Raw genomic sequence first — 16,306 nt, 5'->3', positions numbered from 1 at the left:
ACAGAAGCTAGAGACCCGGCTGCATACGGCGCTGCGGCTGAGAGAGCCGCGGTGAAGGCTGTGCCGAAGAGGGAAGCGAGTGAGGTTTTGCTGCAGCAAGAAGTGGGGCGCGGCCCAGGCTCGTTGAAGGCCTGCTGCTGCGGCCCGACGCTCGCGGAGAGCCGGGTCTTGCGCGGGACAATGGTGGTGTTGAACGAGACGAGTTCGGGGCTTTTCTCGATCTATTGGCCGCCTTGGCGGCTGGAGTGGATTTAGGAGTGAGGTTGGCCGGTTTGTGGGGTGACTAATAGATTGAGCAAATCCGCTTTGTTTACTCTCCGCAAGGACGGTGCATCAGAATTAATCAGCGTTGCCTCAGGCTTAAAAACGATACACACTTGGGTACTCTAGAACACCAAACTGCCAAAAGTTTGCCAATAGTAACACCTGGCTGCTAATTGACTGAAAGTAAGAAGGGTGTACTTATTTCTTCCCTACCTGGTTTCTGAATGTTGGTTTAGTTTTGGTAAAAAAATAAAAAAATAAAGAAAATAAAAAAAATACTACATATTGAACTTGTTTTTTGTTATCAACTGATGTTTTATTTGTCTATAAAAGTTGGTGAAGACCTCACAATTGTTGTTTAGACCCTGATGATGAAAAACATACTGCACTGTATACAGTATATACATATTTGTGTGTGTGTGTGGTATATCTATGAAAAAAAATACCTGGCCTGTTCCCTTTAACACAGCTTTCAGTGAAAGATTAGCCATTCCTTCAGTAGCCGTCACAAAAAGTGGAGTATAATATTTTTGCCCTTTTGTTGCTGCTGTTTTCAGAAAGACGGCAGAATATCCAAGCAATGCTGCGAAATAACTGACAGCGCAGAAGAATGCCATGTCTGGATTAAACCCTGGAAATCTGTGATGCGTATACATGCCATCAAGTCTCAAGAGGTGCCTTAGGCGACTGAGGGGTAGATCTCTACCACTCCGTTTGGCCATGGCTCTCAGGATTCTCACTGTGATTTCACACTGCACGTCATCGGACGATGACGCTTTAAAGCCTTCACTCTCACACTCCTTCTGGAGTTTCTTCTGGAGCCTTTCAATATTGTTCTGAATCTGTTTGATTTTATCAGCAGTCTTCTCTGCATTTTCCATTTTTTTACTGGATTTCCATTTCTCCACAAGCGAAAGTGTAAGACTAGTTGCAGTACCGGCTCCGACTGTGATACCAGCTGCCATTACCAGCAAGGGTGCAGCCAGGCCTCCAGTCAGAAATGTTGCAATGCCTGTTCCAACAAGGGTGGCAGACCCAAGCACAGTTGCTGTGTTTCCCACCAACTGGCCTGCAGTCATCACCTCCCTCATCTCCTCCAGCTCGGTGGCCAAAGCCATGAGATGATCTGCACATTGCTTCTGCTGATAAATCCAACGGAACAGCTCATCACACAGTTCGTCTGCCACACCCATAGTAGAAGAGGAAAATGGAGGAACTGGAATTAGAAGGGAAAAACAAACAAAATAACAGTTAGGAATTATTTAGATTCTGGAGATGATTTATTTAGTTATTAAGGAGTTATTTAGATTCTCAAATGAAAAAGAAACTTGAGTGTCACTTTGTTTAATCTGTTTGACATTTACATTAGAATTCGCTTCACTAGAACTAAATAACCCAAATCTGTTTCTGTCACGGTCGGTTTTGGTTTAGTTGCTCTGTTCTCAGTTGTGTTCCTTTATTAGTTTTCATGGTTTTTGATTAATGACTCCACCTGTTTCTGTTCTTCCTGATTACGTTCACGGTTTATGAGTCCTGCATGTGTTCTCCCCTGATTCCTTGTCCGCTATTAATGTTGTTTTGGATTCTGTGAAGCTGTATGTTGAATTTACTCCTGAATTCTTCATTAAGTACCCCATTTGACTCTGTTTTTTCATCGTACGCTTCTATACCAGCTCACACGTAACAGTTTCAGCATGAGAATACTTCTAAGACCTCAGCCTTCTCATCCGACATCAATCCCAGTGCCATCGGTGACTGAATGAGCACAAATCATCCCTTTTGCCATTGTTGTGTATGTATCTCTAGGGTACATCTCTAGCAGAAATGCCCTAAATGCCTTTGCTTTTGTTTTCTTCAAATTTCGTTAGTTTGAGTAACAGTAATAATTGTAAAAATTTGAAGCTCATGTGATATGTGGTAATTATGGTATACATTCTTACAGTAGGACACAATCTCTTTTCATGTAGTAGTAGCAATAATAATACTAATAATGTGCGTGGAGTTTGCATGCTGTCCCTATGCTTTGGGGGTTTCCTCTGGGTACTCAGGTTTCCTCCCACAGTCCAAAGACATACATTGTAGGCTGACTGGCATTTCCAAATTGTCCATGGTCATGTGTGAATGTGTGTGAGATTGGGCCCCACTCCAGGGTGTCCCCTGCCTTATGCCCCAAGTTCCTTGTAGTCCCTTCATATAGACCCAGACTACTGAGAACATGTGGCCTAGTAAAATGGGTTTGTGATCATCTGTGATCATCCTGTCCTGTTGCTGTCTTTCTGTTGCACTGTGGAGCTTCTGTCACTACAACAAATTCCTTGTATGTGTAAACATACTTGGCCAATAAAGCTCATTCTCATTCTCATGTGTTGACTCAAAAATCTAGCAACCTATTGAACATGATGGATTTTGGGTTAGTTGTTAAATGAGCCTTAAGGTACAAACCAGGCCAAGTGACAAAGCTGTAACTCTGGCATGCAAGACGCACAATGTTTGGTAAATGTTTGATTGGATTTCTTTGTTGTTTTTGCTTAGTGAGTTTAATTATGTAAAACCATAGTGTCTCCCTTATGGACTTGTCCCCTTAAAGTGCACTAAAATAAAATCTTTGAGCTCTGTCTGTGTAACAGGTATGGAAAATAATATGTTAATTTCATATGTAGAATTACACAAAAATGTTCACGATATATATCTGCTATGCCTGTCTGTGTGTGTGCACCTGCCCCTTTAAATTTCTGCCAGCAGCGTTGATCTTAATTTCCTGTCTTTGCACCGCCTCTTTCCTTTCTGCACCGGCTGTGCATAGGAGAGGTGGGTTTGTAATGAGCTCTGACTAATGTAATTTCATCTTTGCTTTAAAAATCACTTTTATACTCTGTGAAAATACAGAAATAATCAAATATACACATAAAATAATGTCACAGATATGATTTAAACAAAGTTTGTTCAGTTTTGTGTCTCATCGATGCAATTCAAGCACGTGCTAATTGCATTGCACTTTGCATTCATTTAACAGAAAAGGCAAAGGTTGAATTCACACCGTAAGAGTCAAACCATCAGCTGATGTCTGTCTGGTTACTGGAGAAAAAAACAACAAAAACAAAACACAGATAACACCGGTTACATATGCATGCGCACACAGAGATCTAGTTAAAACGCAATAAACTATTTCTGAAGTGTTATCTCATGTAAATTACATACCATGAATTATTAATATTATTAACTAACTACGACTACCTTCTCTGACACCAACATATTCATATTTTACTTCATAATTTACCTCATTTTATGGACAGGGGTTTCCTCCCTCAGTCCAAATTTGTGTAGGAGCTTGCGGATGCTGGCCTTCTGCTTTATTACCGCTAAGCAGGCCTGGATTACAGTGTAGTTCCCTAGCGCAAACACAAATAGCCTATGCTGATGATCGGTTTAGTCGCATGCAATACATTTCAGTCGCATTGTAGAGCCCTGACTATGTGTCCTGATAATTTCTCTGTTTTTAATTTACGTTTCGCACAATCGCTAAACTGATGCTGCCTATCCATTTGTGAATAAACATGCTTGACTCTGACTGGGGGAAAATACACTGTGACCTGACCCAATCCCAATTCTTTATATGCATATATTTTATATTCTCTCTGTATATATTGTATCAGTAACTGTTCATATGCATCTGCATCTCTTCCAGCAAAATAATATATACAAAACATTGAAAATATTTTAACAGTCTAGTCATTATCCTCATCACTTGGTGCCCCCCTATTGGCTAGTGCCCCAGGGCACTCGCCCAATCCCGTCTATGAATAATACGGCCCTGCCTTTAAGTGTCTAAAAGCCACGTCCCTAAAATGTATGTGCGGCTAGACTCAAATAGATTAACAGGGATTTCACTAAAAGCGGCTGGTTTAACCGTTTAACCAGTCATTTTACAGGCTGGCTGAAGAAAAAATAAAATAAATAAAAAAGAATCCATATAAAGGAACCTCAGAATACAGTTAAAGTCTGTATAAAGTCAATATTAAATGTGTTTTTTGAGTTTGTCACACCACAGAAAAATGTGTTATTAACCACCCAGCCAAATTTGAATGCGAAATAAACCCGCCAAGTTAATAAAATAAGGTATCAAAATCTTGAAAAAATAAGCAGTATTCTCTGCTCTCAAACGCTGGGGGTGTAAGGATTCAGCAGCACACACCCCAAAATGAAACTGCTTAGTCGACCATTGATAGCTTTTATCAATTACATCGCTTATCGACAATTAATCGATCGTCGGTTAATCGTTGACATCCCTACCAACCCTGATCAAACACACCTGTCTGTAATTATCAAGTGCTCCTTCAGACCCTAATCAGTTGGTTCAGTTGTGTTTCATCAGGGTTGGAGCTGAACTCTGCAGGAAGGTAGATCTCCAGGAACAGGGTTGGACACCCCTGCACTAAATGGTCTGCTCATATCACTCCTATTCTATTTAACCTCCACTGGCTACTTGTGCTTCTACTTATCTCTCTGATTTACTTTCACGTTATATTCCCTCTCAACCACTTCAGTCATCTGGAGGTGAATGGAGATTTTGCCTACCATCTATGGGAAGCAGATCTTTCTCTGTAACTCTGGAACGCATTGTCCCGTCTCTTTGGACAATAACCACACTGCATGAATTTAAGTCTAAACTCAATCCTATTTATACTACTGGTCATAATATGTTTATTCTTACTATTATGTAAACTATTATGGTTCTCTATACTTGATTGTTTGCATTACTATTGTGATATGCAATATAACTTCTTGTCACGTAAAGGTTAGTCGGCTATTAGGGGGCAGCTCTATGTGATTGCATTTCATTTGTCCTGTAATTTGGTATGAGTCGGGCCGCAGTGGTGCCCAAACTCGGTCCTGGAGTGCCGGTGTACGGCAGAGTTTAGCTCCAACCCCAACTGAACTATCGATAAGCCCCTCCCCTCGAATGCAGACTAGCCAATGGCAGTCGAGTATCAGTTGTTCGGGGAGCGGAACTGACATCTTTAGGTTTCAGTGCCATAGAGAAACACTGGAAGATGCAAAGCTTGCATCGGTTTTATGGGGTTTATGCTTCAAAAGTGGAAAAACGATGTGCCTGGGGTATTTGTAACACTGATTCCAGGTATACTGCGAGGATGGGCAATATAATTTATTTTATTACTTTTCCTGAATCCAAACAAAACAGAGCAAAATATTCCCCAAGTATTCAACCCCAACACAAATGAAGACAAAAACTTTAATTTTCTGGTAGTCATACACTCATTAAGTTACAATTTTCATCTGCTCAAGCAGAACATTAATGCTATCTTGCGCTTTAGCAAGGTATCTCTGGCTAAAACTAGCTAATGTTAAAGAGTCCATGCTAATGTTCAAACCGAAATAGCATACTGTTCTCGCATCTTGTACGGTGTAGGTTATAAACAAATCAACCAAGATCTACATTTCAGTGCCTCTCCATATTAAACTGGTTAAATGTACATTAATTTAACCGTACCCTGCGATACATGAACAGTGGTCCTGCATGTTGCAGACAGCTTGTTATCCTGTTAAGATAATATGTCCACTCAATAGAAATACTACCCAAATGAACACAGAGACCTCAATACTCGGTACACCATACACAATGATGGTGACAATCAGTGGATGATTGGATCATTTTGAGTAGAAAATCAACTCCAGATGTCACAAAACGGTAAGTTACTAAACCTAACAACAAGAGCAACTATAAAACTGTGTAAATACATCTTGAAAACAGCAAAAGTCAACCTTATTAATTATTCATGCCCAAGTGCATGATGGGAACAACAGGATCATGACTTTGATATTTACTTAAAGAATCCTTGTAAACAAACAATTCCAAGTAAAATACACTTATAAAGTCAAACTTTAATTTCTACAAGCTTAAACTGAGTACTCATATAGAATTTACTTTATTTTTTTAATTATTGCCTGAACTAATTTATTTAATGTAGAAATTACATTTGTTTTTATGTAGAATTTACTTCACCAAAAAATCATTTTTATCAGAAACTTCCCTGCAGGTGTGTTGAGGCAAGTTAGAGCTAAACTCTGCAGGACACCGGCCCTCCAGGACCGAGTTTGGGCACGCCTGAGTCAGACCATTACAAAGTTGATTAAAAAATAAATAAATAAATCTTCCTCCAAACATGGTCCATCCTCTCAAAACATTTTCCAGGAAGTGGCCCAGAAAGTCTCATTGTTTCTCCCTTCCTGTAATTTCCTGGAAAAATCAACAACAAAATATATTCCAGGAAACTACAGGAAGGGAGAAGCTTATTTGAGAGGGTGGACCATGTTAGGAGGAAGATCAGATGGCAAGACCTGGGCCCGTATTCTTAAAGATTCAAAGAATCCTCTCAGAGAGCTAATTTAGCTTACACATTTCTAACTAGGAGTCTTAGCTTAAAAGTGATTCAGGACCAATCTGAGAGCAACTCTGAGGGACGAAAAGACAACAAACCTTTATCTTAGTGAGGAGGCGGACAGCGACACAATAATATGATATAGCACTTTATTGTCAGACGGGTCTGAAATCTTTCCTTACATGACAGTATCTATGTTTGCAACAATCAGCATCCTTTGAACAACAACATACACTTCATCCATACAGGAACACAACACATTACACCATACCTTACCCTTTTACTACACTACTTTACTACAACTACACTATGTTCACAATACTCTTGATTTTTGATTAAGTTTCTTATTCAACTCCAGGATTGCCTGATGCACAAAATATGTCAACGTTTATGGTATTGAATGGGGACGAAAAGTCTAAAAAAACAGTTCTTATAGTTGTATTGGATTTGTCTAACTGTTTAGAGATAATATGCACCAAAGCAGCCACTGCATCTTCAGTACTACAACCTTTCTTATAAGCAAACTGCCAAGGATCAAGTCTATTTTCAACCATCCTAACCAAGTGCTGAAGTAACAATCTTTCAACACATTTCACAATTACTGAGGTAAGGGCTATTGGTCTAAAATCTTTATATTCTCTTGAACATTATATTTTAGGTAATGGTTTTATATATGATGTCTTCCACAACACAGGGAGAGTATGTGTATCAACTGAGGCTTGAAATACTGATTGCCACACTGGAGCCAATTCATGTGCGAAATCCTTTAAAAGACCTGTACTAGCATGCATCTGGACCAACCGTTTTTGTCTTATTTATAGACTGAAAGGTTTTTCTAATATCCTCGACTTAGATTAAAATTCTGTCTGATGATGATAAAGCCACAGTATCTATTATTTCATTGCATTTGACAAGTGCACCTATTGATTGAAATCTGGTAAAAATTTAATTCATTTCCAAAAAAAAATTTATTATCAGTTACAATAGATTTGTTTGAAGATGACAATCCAGTCAGTTTTCATGATGTTCCAAACCTTTTTTGTGTTATTAGTCTTAAAGGCTTCTTCCAAATGCCTCTTATGAGCTTCTTTTGTTTCCTTTAGTTGAATTTTTAACTCTCTCCCTGTTTAGTACCCTAATATCCTTATTCCTAAATTCTACCTTCCTCAAATGTATAACTTCTTTAATATCTTTAGTCACATATGGTTTGTTATTGGGATAAACTTGTATCTCTTTTGTGGGTATGACCAGCTCCACACAAGTTAATATAGTCATTTAACACTGTAGCTCTTTCATTGTGAGCCTTCCTAAAAATGTCCCGATTCGTCCAATCAAAACAAGCCTTCAGTTGTTGTATACTTTCATTCGCCCACAATCTGATCAATTTCTTTTCTGGTTTCTTTTTTCAAGTTTGGACCTGTACACAGGAATCATATGTACTACATTATATTCAGAGTTTAAAATTGGTGGCATACTCTTTGACACATACGCATCCTTGACATATAAAAAGCACTTATCAATATTCTTTAGTTAAGTTTTTTTTGTTTTGTTGTTGTTTTATGTTTGCATGTCTTACTATCAGCCATGATTATTCTACTCTGTTGCTTAAAAGGCTGTTTATATGCATATTCACTAATTGTTTACGAGCAGCACACATGTAAGAGGCAGACAATTAGCTGAACATATACTTGTTTAATTAGTGACATTTATCCTGCATTTTTAAAATCTTTATTTGAATGTGGCAATTATTATTTTTAAACCTTAATTTGAATACAGCAGCATAATACCCGCTCTACAATATTTCCATGAATAAATCTCTGATAGAGACTATCAGCCAATCACTGTGTGCATAGTTAATAAGCATGCTGACATCACCCATATCATCGAGGTCAAAGCTGCTTACTCTTAGTTTAAGACTTCTCTCTATTCCTTAGTAAAAGCTTGTCTCAGCAGCGTTGTGAATAGGTTTTAAGGGAAAACTCTTATCTAAAAATGATTACTGCTATTTAGGAGAACTCTTAGTGATAACATAAAATGTTTTATGAATACGGGCACTGATCTCACTTTTCAGTAAATCACATGACTTTCAGGAGAAGAAAAACAAACTGTGAGTGGGAGGCATGGCTTGTGACTGGAACAGCATGTGAATGCTTTTCTTATAAGGCCTTGAGGTGTCGCAAGACACAGTCTACAAACCAGGGCCCATATTCACAAAACATTTTTATCTTACTACGAAGATTTCTCCTAAATATCAGTGAAAAGTTTTAAAGTTTTTTTTCTTAAACCCTATCCACAAAGCTGCTGAGATAAACTTTTAGTAAGGAATAGAGAGAAGTCTTAAGCTAAGAGAAAGGGGGTTGGCCTAGTTGCTATGGATGATGTCAGCATGCTTACTAACTATGCACACAGTGATTGGCTGATAGGAAAAAAATTAGAAAAATTTAATAATGATGTTGGTCATAAAGAAATGAACCAAGCATTTTGAATCTGACATTTTAGACAAGTTTTTAATTACACATGCATGCACACGCACACACACACACACACATTCACTGAACCCCTCCGTGCTGAATTTGGCCTTGATTCTGAGAATTGAATGTGTCTTGATTTTATGCATAAGACAAGCAATTAAATGAAATGCAGTTCCTATTATGTGGATATAGTGACACATAGGGCTACCCCTTATTAAGACATTTAAACCTGCTTGAGAAATAAGGTTTTGAGCCTAAGACTGACAAGCATAAGCTACTATATCAATCATAAACTTAATTACAGTAAAATATTGTTCATTTTTTATTTGTTATGCTAATATTACAACTGTTTCAATCTTTTCAAAACGCATGAGTCAAGTAGTTCTGTAACAGATCGAGGCCCAAAACCGTCCTGTTGTAAACGGATCCAAAATGAGGAACCTGGAGTAATCTTCATCATCGCATTTGGCCTTAAATTCTGAATTTTAGGCTTAACGTGAACAACGTGAATGTGATTTTCCTTCACTGAAAACAATGCAACATGAATTGGTTATATTCAAGTCAAACATATTATTTAATATCACTGAACCAACCTGCAGTATGTTGATTTACACCAACAAACTAATGGGTTAAATCAGACAGAAGGTGAACTCTTTCAAGTAACCACTTTTTAAGTGTATAGTCCTTCAGTTCACGATTCTTTCTTTAATGTTTTTTATTTTTTTATTGCAAAAACACAAATACAATAAGACAATGCAAGATCATAAGACGATCTTTGAGAACAGAGCACCAATAAAAATGAATAAATAAATAAAGAGAATTAATTACACAATAGGTTCTTCTAATAGTTTAACTTTCAGCAATAAACTAAACAGTTATCTTTTAGCAATCTTCCAGACTTACAGTACATACAACATTCATTTTGAAAAACAGAAAACAATGGCTTTAAGGCACTTACATTTATGAATATAACATTTGCCCAAAATGAGAATAATATTCAGTATAAATTGAGTACATACATCTTCCATTAATGAACCAAACATGAGATCATATTTAGAAACCTGAGAAGACAGCTTGACTGAATCTTTAAGACTTTAAACTCGAATGTCGTTTCAATATCAACATCACAGAAGGTACAATTATTGTGATCAATATTAAATCTATATCTAAGAAACTCTAAAGATGGATAAATATCATTATCTATGGGAAAGGAGAGATACATGGTTCTTCATTTAAAAATAGATCAAAAATTTGATCACGTTATTTCGACTAGCTTGATTTGGAAATGTATCTTAGGTCAATAAAGTTCTTAACAATTTATTTGGCAGGTCAGTTTATGATTGTAAGAAGGTTTCCTGACTCTGAAAACAACAGCTCTTACCGGAGGTTGAGGAAGAATAACTCCGTGTAGGTCACAAATCCAATATAACGCTAGAAAACAAACAAACAGCACAAAACATTAATAGATCACGTGTTTTGATATGAAATCAGTCCAGAGCTTTGTCAAGCAAAAGAGAGCTCGGCTATTTTTATCTTTCACTTTACATCTGTTGCTCTGACTCTTCTGTCGCAAGAATGAAGCACATCCAAAGGTGACGTCGCCCACTCCTAATATAACCCCGCCCATGTCCGCGTGTGACGTAAAAAGCCACGCCCATATCAAAACGTCACCTTGTGATTTTTCCATCCCCATACAGGAGAAACACTAATATATTAAATATGTCGGTAACACTTTAGAATACTGTTTCTTACTTACTGCATAACTAATAAGGAATTACTGAAGAACTCAGGTAATGATTCATTAACACTTAGCGCACTACTGTTAACTACTATGGAAGATGTGTTAACTAATCAGTATGTAATACAGTTTTATGATTGTGTTAAGTAACAGTTAGCTAAACAATAACTAATGTATTCTGTCACACCTCCTGAAGAACTACTATTAATTATCTACTAGTTAAGGTTCAATAAAAATAATTATGAAGTAACTACTAATGAACAGTCATACACAATTACAGAGTTGTGACCCTTTCATATAAATGTTATTAGCAGTATGAAAATGCAATATTAATAAATGCAATAAATTTTACAGAGGTTTTGCCTGTATAGTGAATTGTTTTGAGTTTGTTTTGTAAGAAATCAGCATCTGATAGGAACCCCACCACCTCTCCAGTGCCATGCGATAACTTACCTTAGTTTTTATATTTTATATACAGTACTGTATGTGTGCCTCCTCAGCATATACCATATTACTATTAATTCAATTTCTGTATGTAAGGCAAGGACTGAGGGAGTGAAAATACAGGTAACCCATTAGTAATTAATAAAGGATTATTAGATAATTCTGCAAGAATTACTTAGAACCTGAAACAGTTCATAGTTATTTTCATTGAACCTTAACTAGTAGATAATTAATAGTAGTTCTTCAGGAGGTGTGACAGAATACATTAGTTATTGATTAGCTAACTGTTACTTAACACAATCATAAAACTGTATAACATACTGATTAGTTAACACATCTCCCTTAGTAGTTAACAGTAGTGCGCTAAGTGTTAATGAATCATTACCTGTTAGTTCTTCAGTAATTCCTTGTTAGTTATGCAGTAAGTAAGAAACAGTATTCTAAAGTGTTACCACATTTTCTATTATGATTCAGTCTTTTCCTCTCTCTTCTCAGGTTATTCTCGTTTACTCACTGAACTAATTAACACTAATCTAATATACAGAGCTGATCTCGTCATCATAACAGCCTGTAAAACGCTTGCATTGATTAAATTAGGCTAATTGTTAATAATAACCTTTAAATCTTACCTTGTTCATTTATGTAATGAGATAAATTCACTTTTATTACAATCGGTTTTGACCTACCCAAGGCAAATTTTATATGTATCAAATTTAAAGGGGATAATTAGATTTTGGGGTTGTAAAAGTAAAAGTGTAACAAAAAAAAATAATAATTTTAATTGACTTTTCTAAAGATTATCAAAGTGATAAGAATATTAGAATGATTTCTGAAGGATCATGTGACTGGAGTAATGATGCTAAAAAATCAGCTTTGAAATCACAGGATAAATTACATTTTAAAATATATTCAAATAGAAAACAGTTATTTTAAATAGTAAAAATATTTCAAAATTGTACTGTTTTTGCTGTATTTTGGATCAAATCAATCCCAGCTTGGTGAGCATTAGAGACTGGTAGTGTATGTTTAACAAAAATATGCCCCAACTATTATAAAGTCTGAGCAGCTGAATGATCAGATAAACCGTTCTTTAAATGCAGTACACACACATAAGCTACACAGAGAGATGTCTTGCTCTGATGGATTATTCACAGAACATGGCATGGACCTTCAGGCCTTGTTCATCAAGACAATTTGATATGAATGTGTCCGGCTCCTCCAGAAACTCAAAGATGAATAAGAAGACATCTCTTGCTTCATCTGATTCTCCCCCAGGTTGTCTTTGATGGCATTCTGTTGATGTTTACTGTCCATCTGGAGAAAGGCAGACCCCTCACCTCCCCACAGAATGGTGCTCCTGTTAAGAATAGAGAGTACGTCTGTGTTAGGGGATATGCATGTCCACTAAAAAGTGTTTACCTCAGAATTTACCACATCATTCTACATACAAACATATTGATGATTGAAACCACAAAAATCAATCAATATCTAGAGAAATGCTCTCACCAGACCTCCATGCACCACTGATTATGTGGTCCTCCAAGTGAACTGTAACGAGTAATTTTCTTTACTAATAATAATAATATGCAAAACAAAGTAATATGCATGTCAAAAATAATATAAATCTCTCAACAGGGTAATTTTTTTTTTTTAAATATATATATATAAACTTATAATACATTTATATTTTATTTCATTAAGAACTTACTTTAGAATCAGAATCAGATGAGCTTTATTGCCAGGTATGTTTGCACATAAGAGGAATTTGTTTTGGTGACAGAAGCTCCACAGAGTGAATGCGTCTTTAAAATGTGTGTTCAATGTTGTTTTCTGTCTAATAGCTCATAAAACAGACAGTAACAGACCGCAGATCTCATCAACACATCAGTATGTAGTGTATAGCTGATGTTTGGTTATTTTATGTAACAGCTGCAGGATGATTTTGTGTGACAGAATGTGTTTTTTTTATAAAGTATTTTTTTCATAATAATGAGCTCATGTTAGCAGAAGCATGTTATCAAGCTCATAAACGGACTGCTAATAAAGTTTAGCTGTTTAGACGTAAAAAATCTCATTAAACTTGACACAGACAGAGTCTTGGGTGTCCCGAAGAAGAATGTATTGAAATTTTATTGTTAACTCTGAAGGAATTTGAGTAATGCCTGTCTAAATATCAAGGAGTGCTATAATGCATTGTGACAGACTTTGCCATTAATTTTCTCCCAAATTCGACAGTAACACCTCATGAAACTTGACACAGACAAAGACTTGGTCGTTCTGAAAACTAATTTATTGACATTTTCTTCAAAAGTCTTCGTCAGCTTTTTTGCCGCTTCATGTCTCCGTACCGTAATACCACAAACAGACCTGCAACAGATCCAGGAGGCGGCTGGCTTGACCGGGTGACATCGGTGAGAAGATAATGGGCCAGAGCCGTGCAGACTCTCCAACCACTTCTGGCTGACAGCCGGCTTTTTCTATCTGGGTCGATCTCGGCTGAAAGCTGTTATACGTGCAGCAGGTCCACACTCGGTGTAGTTGTGTGTCTCTGTCTCTGGCCCGGGTTAGTTTAGTGTCTCTGTCTCTGGCCCGGGTTAGTTTAGTGTCTCTGTCTCTGGCCCGGGTTAGTTTAGTGTCTCTGTCTCTGGCCCGGGTTAGTTTAGTGTCTCTGTCTCTGGCCCGGGTTAGTTTAGTGTATCTGTCTCTGGCCCGGGTTAGTTTAGTGTATCTGTCTCTGGCCCGGGTTAGTTTAGTGTATCTGCCTCTGGCCCGGGTTAGTTTAGTGTCTCTGTCTCTGGCCCGGGTTAGTTTAGTGTCTCTGTCTCTGGCCCGGGTTAGTTTAGTGTCTCTGTCTCTGGCCCGGGTTAGTTTAGTGTATCTGTCTCTGGCCCGGGTTAGTTTAGTGTCTCTGTCTCTGGCCCGGGTTAGTTTAGTGTCTCTATGTCTGGCCCGGGTTAGTTTAGTGTCTCTATGTCTGGCCCGGGTTAGTTTAGTGTCTCTGTCTCTGGCCCGGGTTAGTTTAGTGTCTCTATGTCTGGCCCGGGTTAGTTTAGTGTATCTGCCTCTGGCCCGGGTTAGTTTAGTGTATCTGCCTCTGGCCCGGGTTAGTTTAGTGTATCTGTCTCTGGCCCGGGTTAGTTTAGTGTCTCTGTCTCTGGCCCGGGTTAGTTTAGTGTCTCTATGTCTGGCCCGGGTTAGTTTAGTGTCTCTGTCTCTGGCCCGGGTTAGTTTAGTGTCTCTATGTCTGGCCCGGGTTAGTTTAGTGTCTCTGTCTCTGGCCCGGGTTAGTTTAGTGTATCTGTCTCTGGCCCGGGTTAGTTTAGTGTCTCTGTCTCTGGCCCGGGTTAGTTTAGTGTCTCTATGTCTGGCCCGGGTTAGTTTAGTGTCTCTGTCTCTGGCCCGGGTTAGTTTAGTGTCTCTATGTCTGGCCCGGGTTAGTTTAGTGTATCTGCCTCTGGCCCGGGTTAGTTTAGTGTATCTGCCTCTGGCCCGGGTTAGTTTAGTGTATCTGTCTCTGGCCCGGGTTAGTTTAGTGTCTCTGTCTCTGGCCCGGGTTAGTTTAGTGTCTCTATGTCTGGCCCGGGTTAGTTTAGTGTCTCTGTCTCTGGCCCGGGTTAGTTTAGTGTCTCTGTCTCTGGCCTGGGTTAGTTTAGTGTCTCTATATCTGGCCCGGGTTAGTTTAGTGTCTCTGTCTCTGGCCCGGGTTAGTTTAGTGTCTCTATGTCTGGCCCGGGTTAGTTTAGTGTCTCTATGTCTGGCCCGGGTTAGTTTAGTGTATCTGTCTCTGGCCCGGGTTAGTTTAGTGTCTCTATGTCTGGCCCGGGTTAGTTTAGTGTATCTGTCTCTGGCCCGGGTTAGTTTAGTGTCTCTATGTCTGGCCCGGGTTAGTTTAGTCTCCGGCGGGCCGCTGCTAGAATGAAGGAGATCAGCGCCTGAGAGAAAGATCTGGCGGTTAATCCTGAGGAGATTTCGGCGGGAGCAGTTCTCAAGAGGAATACTTCAGCTGCAAAGAGTACGCTATTTAATTTATTTAATATTCAATCTCGTGTAGTTTGATGTTTTAAATGCCACGAAGGGTATAGTTTTTAGATGATTTCTATCAGGAGGTTTGCGATGATAACGTCAAACCATTCGGTCCCAAAAATAGCCCAATGAGTGTTGATGATAGAAAAACAATGTGATTTTTTTTTTTATATAAAAAAACTGATGAGCTGTGTCCAGTGCACGATAATGTTAGCTAATTAAATTTTAATGAGTTAAATTCTATTTTGTTTGCTAGAATTCATTCGATTCGTTTTTGTAACGAGTGATTGTTATTGAATCAAAGGAGTCGACTGCTGCTGGCGCCATAAATATCTATACGGGTTTGATTTGATTCACTTAACCATTCAAACGAGTCATTTGTTTCTGAATCAAACTGAGCACGCTGTTGTAGCATTACACCTGCTAAGACAATTCAATATGTGCAATCTGAATTTAATAATAATATTTATTTTGTGGTAACACTGCCGTGTGGGAAGCTCTGACACAGAAAAACACTAGATATGTAAGAGAGCCATATAATGTAAGAGCAGCATCCTTTATTCTTGAATGGAGGCCTGATCTGTCTTCTGCACGAGAACAGGTTCATTTATTAGAGTAAAATAAAACTTTTGATGCGTATATGATGATGAATTAAAATCATCAAAAATAAATGATGTGATTAAAATCATACTTATTTTACTGTGGTGGGGATTATTATGAGCAAACTAATTTAAAAGTTTAATCTGAACACTTTATGTAATCTGACATCTTTTTTAAATAATTTTTTTACAGAAATTCTGAGCTGCTGCATGAGCTTATGCATGAACATTCATCAAACATATGAGGTGCGGAATCTGGGTCTGGTCCTAATGACTTTAAAAAACTGTAATGCTTAAGATTTAATAATTACCTTACAATATATATGCATACATGTATTTCAAGGCTGCAATTTGGAAAAAATTTCAAGC

At 38.0% G+C, this 16,306-nt stretch overlaps 1 protein-coding gene across 7 annotated transcripts in view; it reads right to left on the bottom strand.

Moving 5' to 3' along the window:
• Window positions 1-16,306, bottom strand: part of LOC306852552 (uncharacterized protein) — a 109,112-nt gene that overhangs the window by 43,336 nt on the left and 49,470 nt on the right. Inside the window, exons 1-3 of one of the 7 annotated variants that reach the window (XR_013782629.1) lie at window positions 10,679-10,764; window positions 10,515-10,564; window positions 711-1,480 (exon numbers count right to left, since the gene is read on the bottom strand). The exons of 3 other annotated variants lie outside the window; for them this stretch is intronic. Coding sequence is in view for 1 of the 4 variants with exons in the window: in XM_079389461.1 (XP_079245587.1) it covers window positions 711-1,457 (747 nt within the window). In the remaining 3 variants the exon portion in view is untranslated. Of the gene's footprint in view, window positions 1-710; window positions 1,481-10,514; window positions 10,598-10,678; window positions 10,765-16,306 lie in introns of those variants that run through there. 3 more of the 7 variants (XR_013782630.1, XM_079389461.1, XM_079389465.1) reach the window with 3 other exon arrangements.

Source organism: Barbus barbus (genome assembly GCF_936440315.1).
Source record: "Barbus barbus genome assembly, chromosome: 3".
Lineage (NCBI taxonomy): Eukaryota > Metazoa > Chordata > Actinopteri > Cypriniformes > Cyprinidae > Barbus > Barbus barbus.
Note: the sequence above shows the minus strand (reverse complement) of the source record. Positions and strands in the feature narration are given on the sequence as shown.